Here is a 15,904-nt window from a genome sequence, read left to right on the forward strand (position 1 = left end):
CTGCCATGTTTGTAATGACTTATCATGAGAACAAACGTATTCACGTGACTTTAAGAACATTTCTTACTTAATGGAAACACTGCAGTTGTGAAACTGTTTTTCAACATTAACAGAATATCAACAAAGTTTTGTGCACATTTGTAATGGAAACACAGCTTGTGAGCAGTTCTGACCCGGCAGGTTTGAACCAGGCCAAACCGGACCCAACCTATCCAGACGCAGAGTGGGTTAAAACTCATTCCTGTTCAGGAGGTTTTGGATGAATTTGTCAGAAACAGGAGGTTTTCAGAGAAATGAAGTCTGGATCCTGTTTGTTGTTTCTTCTCTGTCTCTGGTTCTTTCAGCTCCAGAACCGGCTGCAGCAAGGTTCTGTCTGTTCTTTGGGGTCATGTTTTCCTGCATGCTCAGTCACTCTGCACTGTTTCTCTCCTCTTCCTCCCAGCTCCTCCTTCTTTCTGTCTCCTCTTCCTCCAGCCCTCCTCCTGGGTAACCCCCTCTATGACCTGCTCCTGCTGACTTCCTGTCACATGGCGTCAGGCTGGTTTGGTGGTAAGAGCTGAAAGGTGTGAATGGACGTGTTTTAAAGTCTTCAGCAGGGTCTGGACCCTCAAAGGTTCAACAGAACTTTGATGTTGTGTCTGAGAACTTTAAAAACAAACTAAAGCAGGAAGAAAAGAACCAAGAGCCTCGGGGTTATTAAACATTTCATCATTTCAGACAGAAATTTCAACCCAAATAACCTGAAAACTTTGTTGATTAAACAGTTTGATTAATTATTGCTCCTTTCTAATTTGAATCCTTCACTGAGATCATTTTACTCTGATGTAAAAACATCCTAATAAATAAATATTCAAATTAAAACTTTTATTTTATATTTAATACTTTATTACAGAGCTGTAATTACATGATTATCATATTAGTAATTACATAATGTTATTAAATTATAACCCTTTATTACAGAGCTGTAATTACACGGTTATTATATTAGTAATTACATAATGTTACTAAATTATAACCCTTTATTACAGATTTGTAATTACACGATTATTATATTAGTTATTACATAATNTAATATTACTAAATTATAACCCTTTATTACAGATTTGTAATTACACGATTATTATATTAGTTATTACATAATGTTACTAAATTATAACCCTTTATCACAGATTTGTAATTACATGATTATCATATTAGTAATTACATAATGTTATTAAATTATAACCATTTATTACAGAGCTGTAATTACATGATTATTATACCAGCACTTACAAACTGTTACAAGATCATAACACTGTGTTACCAAATGATTCTCAGTTTTTTTTCAGTGTTTTTATGTACACTCCTCCCTGTTGTTGTTGTTGTTGTTGTTGTTGTTGTTGTAGTTTACCTGAAGCCCTCTGTCTCTGACAGCCTTTGGGGGGGGCTACGCTGAGCCGGACGTCACCCAGTGCACCCCCCACCAGTGCTTCAACAGCAGCGCGCCGCACTATGCTGAGACGGACATCGTGCGCCTGCAGGGCGTCACCGGCAGCAACATGTACGCCGTCCCCGCCCTCACCGTGGACTCCCTGACCAGGAAGGACATCTCCGCCGCCGAGTTCCCACGGCAGCAGCTGATCTTCAGGGAGAAGCTGGGGGAGGGGCAGTTTGGAGAGGTGGGTGGAGTCAGTGAGGCAGGACTGTGAATGTCTGCAGGCAGGATGGCTCACCTCCTTCTGCTGCAGGTCCACCTGTGTGAGGCCGAGGGGCTCCCCGAGTTCCTGGGGGAGGGGTCGCCCCTCCCGGACAGAGACGGACGCTCGGTGCTGGTGGCGGTCAAACAGCTGAGGGCGGACGCCACGAGTCAGGCCAGGTGCTGAGAACAGAACCGTTTCACTGTCAGGTGAAGAGTTCAGTCATAACGCTGTGTGTCTGCGTCCGTCAGGAACGACTTCCTGAAGGAGATAAAGATCATGTCCCGTCTGGACAACGCCAACATCATCCGGCTGCTGTGTGTGTGCGTGTCGTCCGACCCGCTCTGCATGGTGACCGAGTACATGGAGAACGGAGACCTGAACATGTTCCTGTCCCAGCGGGAGATGGAGAGCACGCTGACGCACGCCAACAACATCCCTTCAGTCAGGTGGAGTAAGGACCGCAGGTGTCCAATCACAGCTGCCGCCCTGCCCACTGACTCCTCCCTCTGTCTCCCTCCAGTCTGTCGGACCTCCTCCACATGGCCGTGCAGATTTCCTCTGGGATGAAGTACCTGGCCTCGCTGAACTTCGTGCACCGGGACCTGGCCACCAGGAACTGCCTGCTGGACCGCCGCCTCACCATCAAGATCGCCGACTTCGGGATGAGCAGGAACCTGTACAGCAGCGACTACTACCGGATCCAGGGCCGGGCCGTGCTGCCCATCCGCTGGATGGCCTGGGAGAGCATCCTGCTGGTGAGGGGCTCGGGACCAGACTCAGACCTGGTGCCAGGATTTCCACAGATCTTTAAAGCTGGAACTTTTATTATTATTATAAAGTTTATTCATTTWAAACAAAACATAAATTCAATATTCAATAAAAATGTAAATCATAAACCAAATGACAGGCAGCAGAAGAAGAAAAAATTCTTATGATTTCTGCCCCTTTTTCTCAAATAAATAAATTCAATCAAAAATAATCTTCAATTTACAAAAACGTACAAAATATAAAAGAAAAACAATAAAGGTTTAATTCCTTCTTGAGCAACAATTCGTACATTATACTCATAGATATTTCTCCAACAAATTAACCTTTATAATTCTCTTAAATATACACATTGATCCGGCATTTTTAATGTCATCCTCCAGATTATTCCATAATTTAATTCCCTGGACTGAGATACTCCGTTCCTTCAAACCGGTTCTACCTTTAGATCTCACGAACTTTTCATTCATCCATCCATCATCTTCTTCCTCTAATCCAGGGTCAGGTCTCGGGGGCAGCAGCCTCAGCAGAGACCCAGACTTCCCTCTCTCCAGACACTTGGACCAGCTCCTCTGGGGGAATCCCAAGGTGTTCCCAGACCAGCTGAGAGACATAGTCCCTCCAGCGTGTCCTGGGTCTTCCTCTGGGTCTCGACCCAGTGGGACGTGTCCAGAACATCTCACCAGGGAGGAGTCCAGGAGGCATCCTAACCAGATGAACCACCTCAACTGGCTCCTCTGGACGTGGAGGAGCAGCGGCTCTACTCTGAGTCCCTCCTGGATGACTGAGCTTCTCAGCCTATCTCTAAGGGAGAGCCCAGACACCCTGCAGAGGAAACTCATTTCAGCTGCTTGTATCTGTGATCTCCTTCTTTCAGTCACTACCCAAAGCTCCTGACCATAGATGAGGGTAGGAACGTAGACCCACTGGTAAACTGAGAGCTTCACCTTCTGGCTCAGCTCTCTTCACCACGACAGACCGGTACAACACCCACATCACTGCAGACACAGCACCAATCCACCTGTTGATCTCCTGCTCCATTCTTCCCTCATTCATGAGCAAGACCCTGAGATACTTAAACTCCTCCACTTGGGGCAGGACCTCCTCCCTGACCAGGAGAAGGCACGCTACCGGTTTCCAGCTCAAGACCATGGTCTGGGATTTGGAGGCACTGATCCTCATCCGGGCCGCTTCACACTCCGCTGCGAACCGCTCCATTGAGAGCTGAAGATCAGGATCTGATGAAGCCAATAGGACAACATCATCCACAAAGAGCTGCTCCTAGAAATTCTGTCCATAAAAGTTATGAACAGAATCGGTGACAAAGGACAATCTTGGTGGAGTCCAACTCTCACTGGAAACAAGTCCAACTTACTACTAGCAATGCGGACCGAGCTCTGGCACCGATCATACAGGTACCTAACAGCCCGTATCAATGGGCCTGGTACCCCATACTGCCAGAGTACCCCCCACAGGAGTCCCTGAGGGACATGGTCAAATGCCTTCTGCAAGTCCACAAAACACTTGTAGACTGGTTGAACTCCCATGAACCCTCCAGGACCCTGCTGAGGGTGTAGAGCTGGTCCAGTGTTCCACGACCAGGACGAAAACCACACTGCTCTTCCTGAATCTGAGATTCGACTATCCAACGGACTCTCCTCTCCAGAAACCCCGAATAGACCTTACCAGGGAGGCTCAGAAGTGTGATCCCCTTATAGTTGGAACACACTCTGCGGTCCCCCTTTTTAAATAGGGGGACCACCACCCCGGTCTGCAAATCCAGAGGAACTGCCCTCGATGTCCATGTGATATTGTTGAGTCGCGTCAATCATTGCAGCACCACAACATCCAGAGCCCTAAGGAACTCCGGGCGAATCTCATCCACCCCCGGCGCCCTGCCACCGAGGAGCTTTTTAACCACCTCAGTGACCTCAGCACCAGGGATTGGAGAGTCTGACCCAGGGTCCTCAGGCTCTGCTTCCTCATGGGAAGACGTGTCGGTAGGATTGAGGAGGTCCTCGAAGTATTCCACCCAATGACCCACAACGTCCCAAGTTGAGGTCAGCAGTGCACCATCCCCACCATAAATAGTGTTGGTGGCGATCCTCTTTCCCCACCTGAGATGCCAGATGGTGGACCAGAATCACCTCGAAGCCAAACGGAAGTCTTTTTCCATGACCTCACCGAACTTCTCCCATGCCCAAGTTTTTGCCTTAGCAACCACCCGAGCCACAATCCGCTTTGACTGCTGATACCTATCGGCTGTTTCCGGAGTCCCACAGACCAAAAAGGCCCAATAGGACTCCTTCTTCAGCCTGACAGCATCCCTCACCCCAGGTGTTCACCAGCGGGTTCGAGAATTGCCGCCACGACAGGCACCGACAACCTTACGGCCACAGGTCAGGTAAGCCGCCTCGACAATGGAGGCACCGAACATGGCCCACTCGGACTCAATGTCCCCCACCTCCCCCAGAACATGTTTGAAGTTCCCCCGGAGGTGTGAGTTGAAGCTCCTTCTGATGGGAGACTCTGACAGACGTTCCCAGCAGATCCTCACCATACGTTTGGGTCTGCCAGGTCTGACTGGCATCCTCCCCCACCAATGGAGCCAACTCACCACCAGGTAGTGGTCAGTTGACAGCTCCACCCCTCTCTACACCCGAGTGTCCAAAACATTCGGCCGCAGATCAGATGAAACAACAACAAAGTCGATCATCGAACTGCAGCCTAGGGTGTCCTGGTGCCAAGAGCACATATGGACACCCTTATGTCTGAACATGGTGTTCATTATGAACAATCCATGACGAGCACAGAAGTCCAATAACAAACCACCACTCGGGTTCAGGKGGGGGGGGGCGTTCCTCCCAACCACGCCTCTCCAGGTCTCACTGTCATTGCCCACGTGAGCGTTGAAGTCCTGCAGCAGAACGAGGGAGTCCTCGTTCGGAGCACTCTCCAGCACCCACTACAAGGACTCCAGAAAGGGTGGGTAATCTTAACTGCTGTTAGGCTCATAGGCACAAACAACAGTCAGGACCCATCCCCCCACTCTTAGGCGGAGGGAGGCTACCCTCTCATTCACCGGGGTGAACCCCAACGTACAGGCACCGAGATGGGGGAGCAATAAGTATGCCCACTCCTGCTTGGCGCCTCTCAGCATGGACAACTCCAGAGTGGAAGAGAGTCCAACCCCTCTGGAGGAGACTGGTTCCAGAGCCAGTGCGGTGCATCGAGGTGAGTCCAACTATATCTAGTGGGAACCTCTCAACCTCACACACCAGCTCGGGCTCCTTCCCCACCAGAGAGGTGACATTCCACGTCCCTAGAGCCAGCTTCTGTAGCTGAGGATCAGACCGCCAAGGTCCTCACCTTCGACCACTGCCCAAAACACATTGTACCTGACCCCTACGGCCCCTCCCACAGGTGGTGAACCCATGGGAAGGGGGACCCACCTCTCCTCTTCAGGCTGTGCCCGACCGGGCTCCATGGGTGAAAGCCCGGCCACCAGGCGCTCACCAACGTGCCCCACCTCCAGGCCTGGCTCCATAGTGGGGCCCCGGTGACCCGCGTCTGGGTGAGGGAACACTGAATCCATTTATTGTGTTCATCGTAGGGGTCTTTGGGCTGCACTTTGTCTGATCCCTCACCTAGGACCTTTTTGCCTTGGGTGACCCTACTGGGGGCATGAAACCCCCGACAACATAGATCCTAGGATCATTGGGACTCTCAAACCTCTCCACCACGATAAGGTAGCAGCCCAACAGAGGAGACAAACATTTCAATCCCCTTCAAATTATAACAACCCTCTCTTTTAATAAAATGTAATTGAATGTTTGAAGGTAGTGTGTTTTTATGAGCCCTATACATGACTGATAAAATACTATAATCAACCAAATCATAGAATTTCAACAACTTCAGCTGATGGAACAATGGATTTGATGGTGACTGTAATGCTTTCTGGTGATAATTCTTACAGCTGTTTTCTGAACTGGAACTGGTTTTGTGTTCAGGGGAAGTTCACCACAGCCAGCGACGTGTGGGCGTTCGGTGTGACGCTGTGGGAGATCTTCACCCTCTGCAAGGAGCAGCCCTACAGCCTGCTGTCTGACGAACAGGTCATCGAGAACTCTGGAGAGTTCTTCAGAAACCAGGGCCGCCAGGTGAGCAGGACCAGACAGGACCAGACTGAACTGGTCAATCAATCAATCAACTCACGTGTCTTACTACGCATGCCTGATCAGGAAATCTTTGATCCACTCAGTGGGTCTAGTAATCAATCCTGAATGGTTGACAGCTGCTTGAAGGAGCCACCCTGATGAGGCATGGCCTGATGTCAGAGCAACAGATTACAGCTGTTGACAGGTTGAGGCTTGTTCAAGCTCAGCTTTTAGCTCAGATCCTGGATTTATAAACCTGACTGAAAAATGGAGCTCCAGTTCCTCAGGAGTGACTAGCTGCGTTTCCATTACAAATGTGCGCAAAACTTTGTCGATAATCTCTTAATGTCGGAAAAACACAGTTTCGCAACTGCAGTGTTTCCATTAAGTAAGAAATGYTATTAAAGTCACGTGAATACGTTTGTTCTCATGATAAGTCATTACAAACATGGCAGCGATGCATGTAAACACATAGCATGTTGCTACCACGACACTAGCGCTCATCATCAGAGGAGACGTCGGCGTCTTTTATCGAGGCTTTCCAGAGACAAGTCCCTACTTGGGAGCAGCTACGTATGCTGTGTTTTTGGGAAATTGTAGTCGCTGAGTTTACTATTTTATACTACTTCTGTGATATTACGACTACTTCTACTTCCTGTTATCTTCTTCATCATCGTCTTTTTCACCAGTAGAAACAGCCGGTTGTTGATCACGTGACTCCTGTGATGTGAAAAAACTGTTTCCATTGCAGTTTTGCGAAAAACACCAATTTTGATACGGCTGAAAAACCACCTCATCCTAGCGCAAAAACATTTTGTCGAAAAACGTAATTTTTTTCTAAATTGACGTGTTTCCATTGAGCAAATTTATTTTCGAAATTCTAATTTGCGCATTTTCATGGTCAAAGGAAACACAGCTAGTGACCAGTTTCTGTTAATCCAGTTTGAGAGCTGGAGTTTTCATTTTGTCCACCAGGTGGCGCTGTTTTGTTTTTTGTTCCAGAATCAGGACTTTTCTGAGGTTCTGGACCTTAAACCTGGACCCCTGACAGAACTGGTTTCTGTAATCTTGAGGTTTTTTTTATCAGTGTCTCTTCAAAGAGTTGAACAAATTGATAAATTTAGATTTTTGTTGTTTTAATAAAAACAATCAGATTTTTTTGTCGTGTCTCAGATCCAGACTGAAGTCTTCTGTAACTGTCCTTTGTACTTCCTGTCCCAGATCTTCCTCTACGGCCCCCCGCTCTGCCCCCCGTCTCTCTTCGAGTTGATGATGCGCTGCTGGAGTCGCAACATTCCGGACCGACCCACGTTTGAGGGACTTTATCAGGCCCTGAGGCCCCACGTCACCCAGTGAGCGGTCCGGTTCTCAGGACTGCCGGGACACCTGCAAGGTGACGGACTGACTTCTGAACCACAGACTGGAACTACACTGTTGGACAGGACAGAGGACAGAAGACAGGACAGAGCTGGGTTCAGACTCCAGCCTGAGAGACGAGGTGAAGGGAGAAGAAACCCTTCGGTTGTCCCAGCTTCTTCAGAACTTTTCTTCTGTCTGCGTTGGACCTGGTTCTGTCTGTCCAACACTGTCAGTGTCTCCAGTTCCTCCTGTCCCTGTCCCCCCACACTGGAGTTCAGGTCATAGTGTAGCAAAGTCTAGGTTTTATTGGATTTCTCTGTTTTAGTGTATTTTTACTTCTTCTGGATGTTGTTGTGGACATGACCGGATCAGAACCTGTGTGTCTCAGAGACCCAGAACCAGTCAGAGGAGGAACCTTAAAGCCACCCGAGCTGCTGCTGAGGACAGTTAAACGTCTGTCCCAGAGTCCCTGCAGCTGGGACTGTCCTCCTGCAGGAGCTGTCTGACAGGAAACATGTCCACGTCTAAAACAAGTCCAGAAGCTGGAGGACACCTGCTGAGGGACCGAGGACAACAAGTCAGGATTTTAAAAACCAGGCGGATCAGAACTCAGCTGGTTGTAAAACAAGACAAAAGATTTGAGTTCAGTCCTCAGATCACACCTGGAGTCAGGGATGGTGAGAGTTTGTGACCACTCTGTGAACAGCCTGTGACCATTGTGACCACTCTGTGACCACTCTGTGGTCACTCTGTGACCACTGTGACCACTCTGTGGTCACTCTGTGACCACTCTGTGAACAGTCTGTGACCACTCTGTGATCACTCTGTGAACAGTCTGTGACCACTCTGTGAACAGCCTGTGACCATTGTGACCACTCTGTGACCACTCTGTGATCACTCTGTGACCACTGTGACCACTCTGTGACCACTCTGTGGTCACTCTGTGAACAGTNTGTGACCACTCTGTGACCACTCTGTGGTCACTCTGTGAACAGTCTGTGACCATTGTGACCACTCTGTGACCACTCTGTGGTCACTCTGTGAACAGCCTGTGACCATTGTGACCACTCTGTGAACAGTCTGTGACCCCTGTGACCACTCTGTGATCACTCTGTGACCACACTGTGACCACTCTGGCCACTTTGAGACCACTCTGTGGGCACTTTTTGATCACTCTGTGACCATTGTGACCACTCTGTGAACAGTCTGTGATCACTCTGTGACCATTGTGACCACTCTGTGACCACTCTTTGATTACTCTGTGACCACTCTGGCAACTTTGAGACCACTCAGTGGGCACTTTTTGACCACTCTGTGACCACTGTGACCACTCTGTGATCATTCTGTGACCACTCTGTGATCACTCTGTGACCACTCTTGTGACCACTCTGTGACCACTCTGTGATCACTCTGTGACCACACTGTGACCACACTGTGACCACTCTGTGTACACTCTGACTGTTTTTAAGGAAGGGCAGGACTTCAGGTCTCTGTGACCCCTGAACATGGTGACCTCCTCGGGGAAGACGTCCTCCATGTTCTTCTTGTCTCTGGTCCCTCCCCTCCAGTCGCAGCCTGGTGGTTTGCTGTGGTCTTACAGCAGGAAACTCAACATTGTGTTTTTATTTTTAACTCAAATCTTTTTCTAATCTTCCCTTTCAGAAGCTTTTTTCCTCTCAAACACTGTACGTGGACGTGAGGCGCAGTAAACATTTACGGTTGAAAGAAAACCTGTTGGATGAAGTCGTAGCGAGTGAAAAGTAAAGCTCAGATTTTTACCAGTTTCTTGGTTTCAGGTTTGTTTTCACTGAACTGGTTGTTTAAACTGGACCATCAAACAGAAAGAGATGAAGCTCGTTTGGAGTTTTAGATGGAAATGACTGATTAAGAAAAGATTATTGTAGCATTTAAGATGGTTGTTGTTTCCAATCTGACCACTAGATGTCAGTAATGTGTAAGGTTCTTTAAAAGCCTTTAAATTGTTTTTAAATGTTTTTACATTGTTTCATGACAGAACATGAAGACTTTATATTCAGAGGAGGATCTTTAACAGAACAATGAGAACAGAAATATAACCAGCTTACAGATAATTAGAGTCATTAAAACATTTATTTAAAATGTGGAAAATAATTCCACATGAAGTTCTTCTTACTGTTAGCGTTAGCAGTTTAACCGTTAGCCTCTGGCTCTGAAACACATTCGATCATAAAAACAAGACGAGTTGTGAAATGTTGTCATCTGTACTGTGTGTGTGTGTGTGTGTGTGTGTGTGTGTGTGTGTGTGTGTGTGTGTGTGTGTGTGTGTGTGTGTGTGTGTGTGTGTGTGTCAACATTCCTTCGATCCTGGGAGCTGATTGGGCTGAACGCGGTCACCTGCAGTGTTTTCTTTATAAAACAGCAGAAGAAGAGATTGAACTCAATCTCCCAGAATCCTTTGCTGCAGTGAGCCTGTGTGTTTGTGTGACTGCAGATTAGGTGTGATGATAATGAATAATCTATCAGAATTTATTGCAGTCACGTCTGATTATTTTTCGGCTGTTTTCTCCTCCTCTTCCTCACTGATCTTCATCCTGATGTCTCAGTATATTAATATATTAGGAGGTGACGTTTTGTTTCTGGGCTCCCAAATTATTTTCACTCCTTATTGTCTTGATTTGTTTTATAATAAATAAAGTTGTCTGACTGGAGCTTCTGTTTAAACCCTAACCTGTTCTCTATACTCATCCTCACAGTTCTCCTGTTCCCAGATGTTTTGTGTTTCTAAGTTCTTTTCTTATTTGTTGTAAACAGATACATTTCAGATTAAAGTCCGGGTCGTTTCTACCCGTCAGTCATGTGACCACAGCTTCTGTAATTGTACTTCCAGCTGCAGAGAAGCTAAATTTACCCTCCCAAAGAAAGATAAAGCAGAGGTTAGTGTCCAGATGTGGCTCAGTGACAGCTGTGGTTCACAGAGAAAAACTTTCTGCAGGTTGAAGCTCAAAGAGCAGATTCTTCTAGCTCTGATGGCAGAGAGACGGGTTTTATGGTGACATTTTCTGCAGGCGTGATGCTGGAGTAGAAGCAGCCAAACCCAAGCTGGCTGTAATTACTGCAGCTGTTCTGTTGTCCTGCAGAGAGTTGGACTATTTTTATCTGTTCAGAGTGAAAAATGTCACGTCGACACATTCGTTCTGCACAGCTGACACAACCTGCTCTGAAACACCTGGATCAGCAGGGAGACAGAACCATGGAGCTACACCAACTCACTTTCTGTGAGATCAGCTGGGTGCTGAACAACTGCTGAACGACAGCTGAACAACTGCTGAACGACAGCTGAACAACTGCTGAACGACAGCCAAACGACAGCCGAACGACTGCTGAACGACAGCTGAACAACTGCTGAACGACAGCCGAACGACTGCTGAATGACAGCCGAACGACAGCTGAACAACAGCCAAACGACTGCTGAATGATAGCCAAAGAACTACTTAACGACAGCCGAACAGCTGAACAATAGCCAAAATACTGCTGAACGACAGCCGAACGACTGCTGAATGATAGCCAAAAACTGCTGAACGACAGCCGAACAACAGCTGAACAATAGCCAAAATACTGCTGAACGACAGCCAAACGACTGCTGAATGATAGCCAAAGAACTAAACGACAGCCAAACAGCTGAACAATAGCCAAATACTGCTGAACGACAGCCGAACGACTGCTGAATGATAGCCAAAAACTCCTGAACGACAGCCGAACAACAGCTAAACAACAGCTGAACAACAGCCAAAAAACTGCTGAACGACAGCCGAACAACAGCTGAATGATAGCCAAAGAACTGCTGAACGACAGCCTAACAACAGCTGAACAATAGCCAAAATACTGCTGAACGACAGCCAAACGACTGCTGAATGATAGCCAAAGAACTACTTAACGACAGCCGAACAACAGCTGAACAATAGCCAAAAAAACTGCTGAATGACAGTCAAACGACTGCTGAATGATAGCTGAACGATAGCCGAAGAACTGCTGAACGACAGCAGAACAACAGCTTAATGATAGCCAAAAAACTGCTGAACGACAGCCAAACGACAGCGGAATGATAGCCAAAGAACTGCTTAATGACAGCAGAACAACAGCTGAATGATAGCCAAAAAAACTGCTGAACAACAGCCGAAAAACAGCTGAACAATAGCCAAAAAACTGCTGAACGATAGCCAAAAACCTGCTGAATGACAGCCAAACGACTGCTGAATGATAGCCAAAAACCTGCTGAACGATAGCCGAACAACAGCTGAACAATAGCCAAAAATCTGCTGAACGACAGCCGAACAACAGCTGAACAATAGCCAAAAAACTGCTGAATGACAGCCGAACAACAGCTGAATGATAGAACAACTGCTGAACAATAGCCAGGCGACAGCTGAACAACAACTGTACGACAGCTGAACAATAGCAGAACAACAGCTGAACCAAAGCTGAATGATAGCCAAACAACTGCTGAACAATTGCTGACAGACTGCTGAAAAATGGCTAAACAACAGCTGCAGCCGATAAACTGACGAATGACTGCTGATCAAAAACTGAGTACCTGCTGAACGACTACTGAATGACGGCTGAACAACAGCTGAATAAAAGCTGAACGACAGCCGAACAACTCCTGAATGACTGCTGAACGACTTCCCATTGACTGACTAACGACATTTGAATGACAGCCGAACAACTGCTGAGTGTTGCTGAAACATGGTGATGAAGCTGAAACTGAACAGAATACTGACTAAGAAAAAACGTATCAAAGGGCTAGCTAAAAGAAGCTAAAAGTTCACTAAAAGCTAAAAGAAAAAGAGACTTAGCTAAAAGTTAAAATATCAAAAAGTAGTATAAAAAAGATGTAGTAGCTAAAGTATTTCAACAGATTTGGGGGATAAGTTTATATAAAAGTATCAAAGTTATATGAACCAAATGAGCTGATTTAATGTATGAACAGCTAAACATCACAAAGGTTATCATTCATTCCTACAGCTCTTATTTGGTGTTTTTATTGTTTGTTTTTGTTTTTATCCGTGGAGCGCAGCGGTGAAGCTGCTGCCCTCAGGGCTGCAAGAGTGGGCACAGCTCATACTTTCTTCACAGTTAGACTGAAGTTATCATCTCTCATGGAAACAAAACATCTTTACGATTAGACAACTTTCTGTCTTCTTGTTCAGCTGGTAAATAAGAGAACTTAAAATTCATTTAACCCTTCTGCTAGCCCCCCACACCCCCGCCCTGAGGCCTGGGGTCGTTTTGACCCCAGGACAGCAGGAGGGTGAAATGAGCAGACTCTAGTTTAACACATGGCTGTAGTTATGTTCAGTCATGATCTTTATGAAGGCAGCGACTCTGATTTGTGTTTTTCTTTACCTGAAACTAAAGAATGGTCTCTGGTCCTGATCCCACACATCAGAAGGTACGTCTCCTTCAGTCTCAGTTTGTGGTTGTGTTATTGTTCTCTCTCAGCCAGCATTGTCTTCCTCACAGAGTAACGTTTCATTACGCTGCTGTGGGCCCTCCTGCAGCCCTCATTATGAGGCCCTGGGATCAGCCGACACCTGCTTCTCATTGGGAACAGAACTGCTGCTGTAATCCTGCGATAAAATCAGGCAGCCTTTGATCTTTACACGATGTTGTTAAAAAGCAGCTTTTCTTAAACAGATCATGTTTTCCTTTAACTATGAAGGTAAAGCTTTCCACACGTGGAGCTGCTGCTGCAGAAAAAATGAAGCGCCAGCATTTCTCCTGAAACAAAACCCTGATGTAATGCAGTGAAACTTCTTAAATCAGTCGTTCATTTTATGTTTCAGGTGAAGACGCTGATTTGGGCTGAATTTGAAGTTAGCAGAATGAAAACTGAAGGACCGAGTACACATCCCTGAGGGACTCCAGCCCCCGGTCCCTCAGAATGAAAACTGAAGGACCGAGTACACATCCCTGAGGGACTCCAGCCCCAGTCCCTCAGAATGAAAACTGAAGGACCGAGTACACATCCCTGAGGGACTCCAGCCCCCGCTATGATGGAGTCTGAGTGGTAAAACTAAAAGTTTGTTGTTTCTCACCACAAATCCACAAACTAAGGTAGTATTAACAAATATTTGGGCCATTACAAAAAGGAGCTGCTGACAACACTTAAAAACATCTGAAATTCAGACAATAAATATAAAAAATCTGAATATTTTATTAAGTTTGAAAATCATTAGAAAAAAGGTTTTTCGTGGCTTAAAAACTGATTTCCTCTGATGAGAATGTTTAAATTTACAAGAAAAAACAGTTTTTTTATAAAAGTGAGTTTTTATTTATAATTTAGATTTGAGAGAAGATCCAGATGTAATGTTTGCATATTTATGTCTTTGATGTTTGTATTTTTTAAATTTGATAAACTTCCTCAACTTTTGAGAGTTTTTAAGACATTATTTTAATTTTTTCCTGTAAACTTTGTCTCTGCAACATAAAAACATGTCTGAGTTTTTATAGAGCACAATTATTACACTAATACCTGAGTTTTGCTTCTAAATGTTGTTCTGTGGTCCATTTATTTATTTATTTATTTATTTATTTATTTGTTTGTTTGTTTGTTTGTTTATTTAATTATTTATTTGTTTATTTTTTACAACATCACTATGCAGGAGTTTCAGTCATTATCTTTAAATCAGGTGCATTTGACATGGATTTATAAAAATACGATATGAAATCAGTTTTGTCCTGAAAAAGCTTTCTTAAAGTTTTGTCTCGTTCTTCTGAAGACTTTATTTGTTTGCAGCTAAAATCACTTCTGTGTATTTCTAAGATGAACGAGTGAATAAATGAAGCAGCTGCTTCTTCAGGACTGTTGAAAGGAGAAGTGCTGCTCTCTGGGTGGTAAACTTTGAGTTTTATGAGGAGAGGAAACTTTTCGGCTGCTTAGTGCCTCAAATTCAGCTGTTTTAAAGCATCCTGAGCTCGCAGCACGACACCAGCTGCTGTTTCCTAATAAACCAAACAAAAGGTCTTAAACTGCTCTAACAATCTGATGTTTGACTCAAACTACAGGAAGAGGTCATTATATCAACTGAAGCACGATTAATTATTAACATAACTATTAATAAAATAAAATTTGATAAAACACGCTGACAGATTTACCAGAACATAATTTAAATGAATAAAAAATAAATATAAAACTGTTCTGTTGGATCCAAACTGAGCAGTGATTTGGGTCAGAACTGAGTTTTTACACAACTCCAAGTAAATTCACAGCTTTGACCACAGAGACGCTGTAATTAGACAAGAGACACAGAGACAAAGACGAGACAGGATGTAGGAGAGGGACAGGAGACACAGAGACAGCTGACAGACTGTCTGCTGAAGACAGCAGAACCTGAAGTCTTTTCTTCGAAAGATACATCAATTTTACCAGTGTATACCCAGTACCAGTGTATACCTAGTACCAGTGTATATCCAATACCAATGCATACCCAATACCAGTGTATACCCAATACCAGTGTATACCCAATACCAGTGCATACCCAATACCAGTGTATACCCAGTACCAGTGCATACCCAATACCAGTGCATACCCAATACCAGTGTATACCCAGTACCAGTGCATACCCAATACCAGTGCATACCCAATACCAGTGCATACCCAGTACCAGTGCATGCCCAGTACCAGTGCATACCCAATACCAATGTATACCCAGTACCAGTGCATACCCAATACCAGTGCATACCCAATACCAGTGCATACCCAGTACCAGTGCATACCCAGTACCAGTGTGTATCCAATACCAATGTATATCCAATACCAGTGCATACCCAATACCAGTGTATATCCAATACCAGTGCATACCCAGTACCAGTGCATGCCCAGTACCAGTGCATACCCAATACCAATGTATACCCAGTACCAGTGCATACCCAATACCAGTGCATACCCAATACCAGTGCATACCC

At 45.5% G+C, this 15,904-nt stretch overlaps 1 protein-coding gene across 3 annotated transcripts in view; it reads left to right on the forward strand.

The window, feature by feature from the left end:
• The window catches only part of ddr2l (discoidin domain receptor family, member 2, like), a 34,074-nt gene extending 23,291 nt beyond the window's left edge, over positions 1-10,783 (forward strand). For 2 of the 3 annotated variants that reach the window (XM_014029733.1, XM_014029734.1), the window contains exons 14-20: positions 475-549; positions 1,414-1,658; positions 1,728-1,855; positions 1,928-2,125; positions 2,200-2,434; positions 6,455-6,604; positions 7,823-10,783. In XM_014029733.1, coding sequence (XP_013885187.1) covers positions 475-549; positions 1,414-1,658; positions 1,728-1,855; positions 1,928-2,125; positions 2,200-2,434; positions 6,455-6,604; positions 7,823-7,957 — 1,166 coding nt within the window. In that variant the 3' untranslated portion in view covers positions 7,958-10,783. The remainder of the gene's footprint in view (positions 1-474; positions 550-1,413; positions 1,659-1,727; positions 1,856-1,927; positions 2,126-2,199; positions 2,435-6,454; positions 6,605-7,822) is intronic. The other variant, XM_014029735.1, reaches the window with a different exon arrangement.
• The last annotated feature ends 5,121 nt before the right edge of the window (positions 10,784-15,904 follow it).

This window comes from Austrofundulus limnaeus, unplaced genomic scaffold, assembly GCF_001266775.1.
Source record: "Austrofundulus limnaeus strain Quisiro unplaced genomic scaffold, Austrofundulus_limnaeus-1.0 Scaffold947, whole genome shotgun sequence".
Classification (NCBI taxonomy): Eukaryota; Metazoa; Chordata; class Actinopteri; order Cyprinodontiformes; family Rivulidae; genus Austrofundulus; species Austrofundulus limnaeus.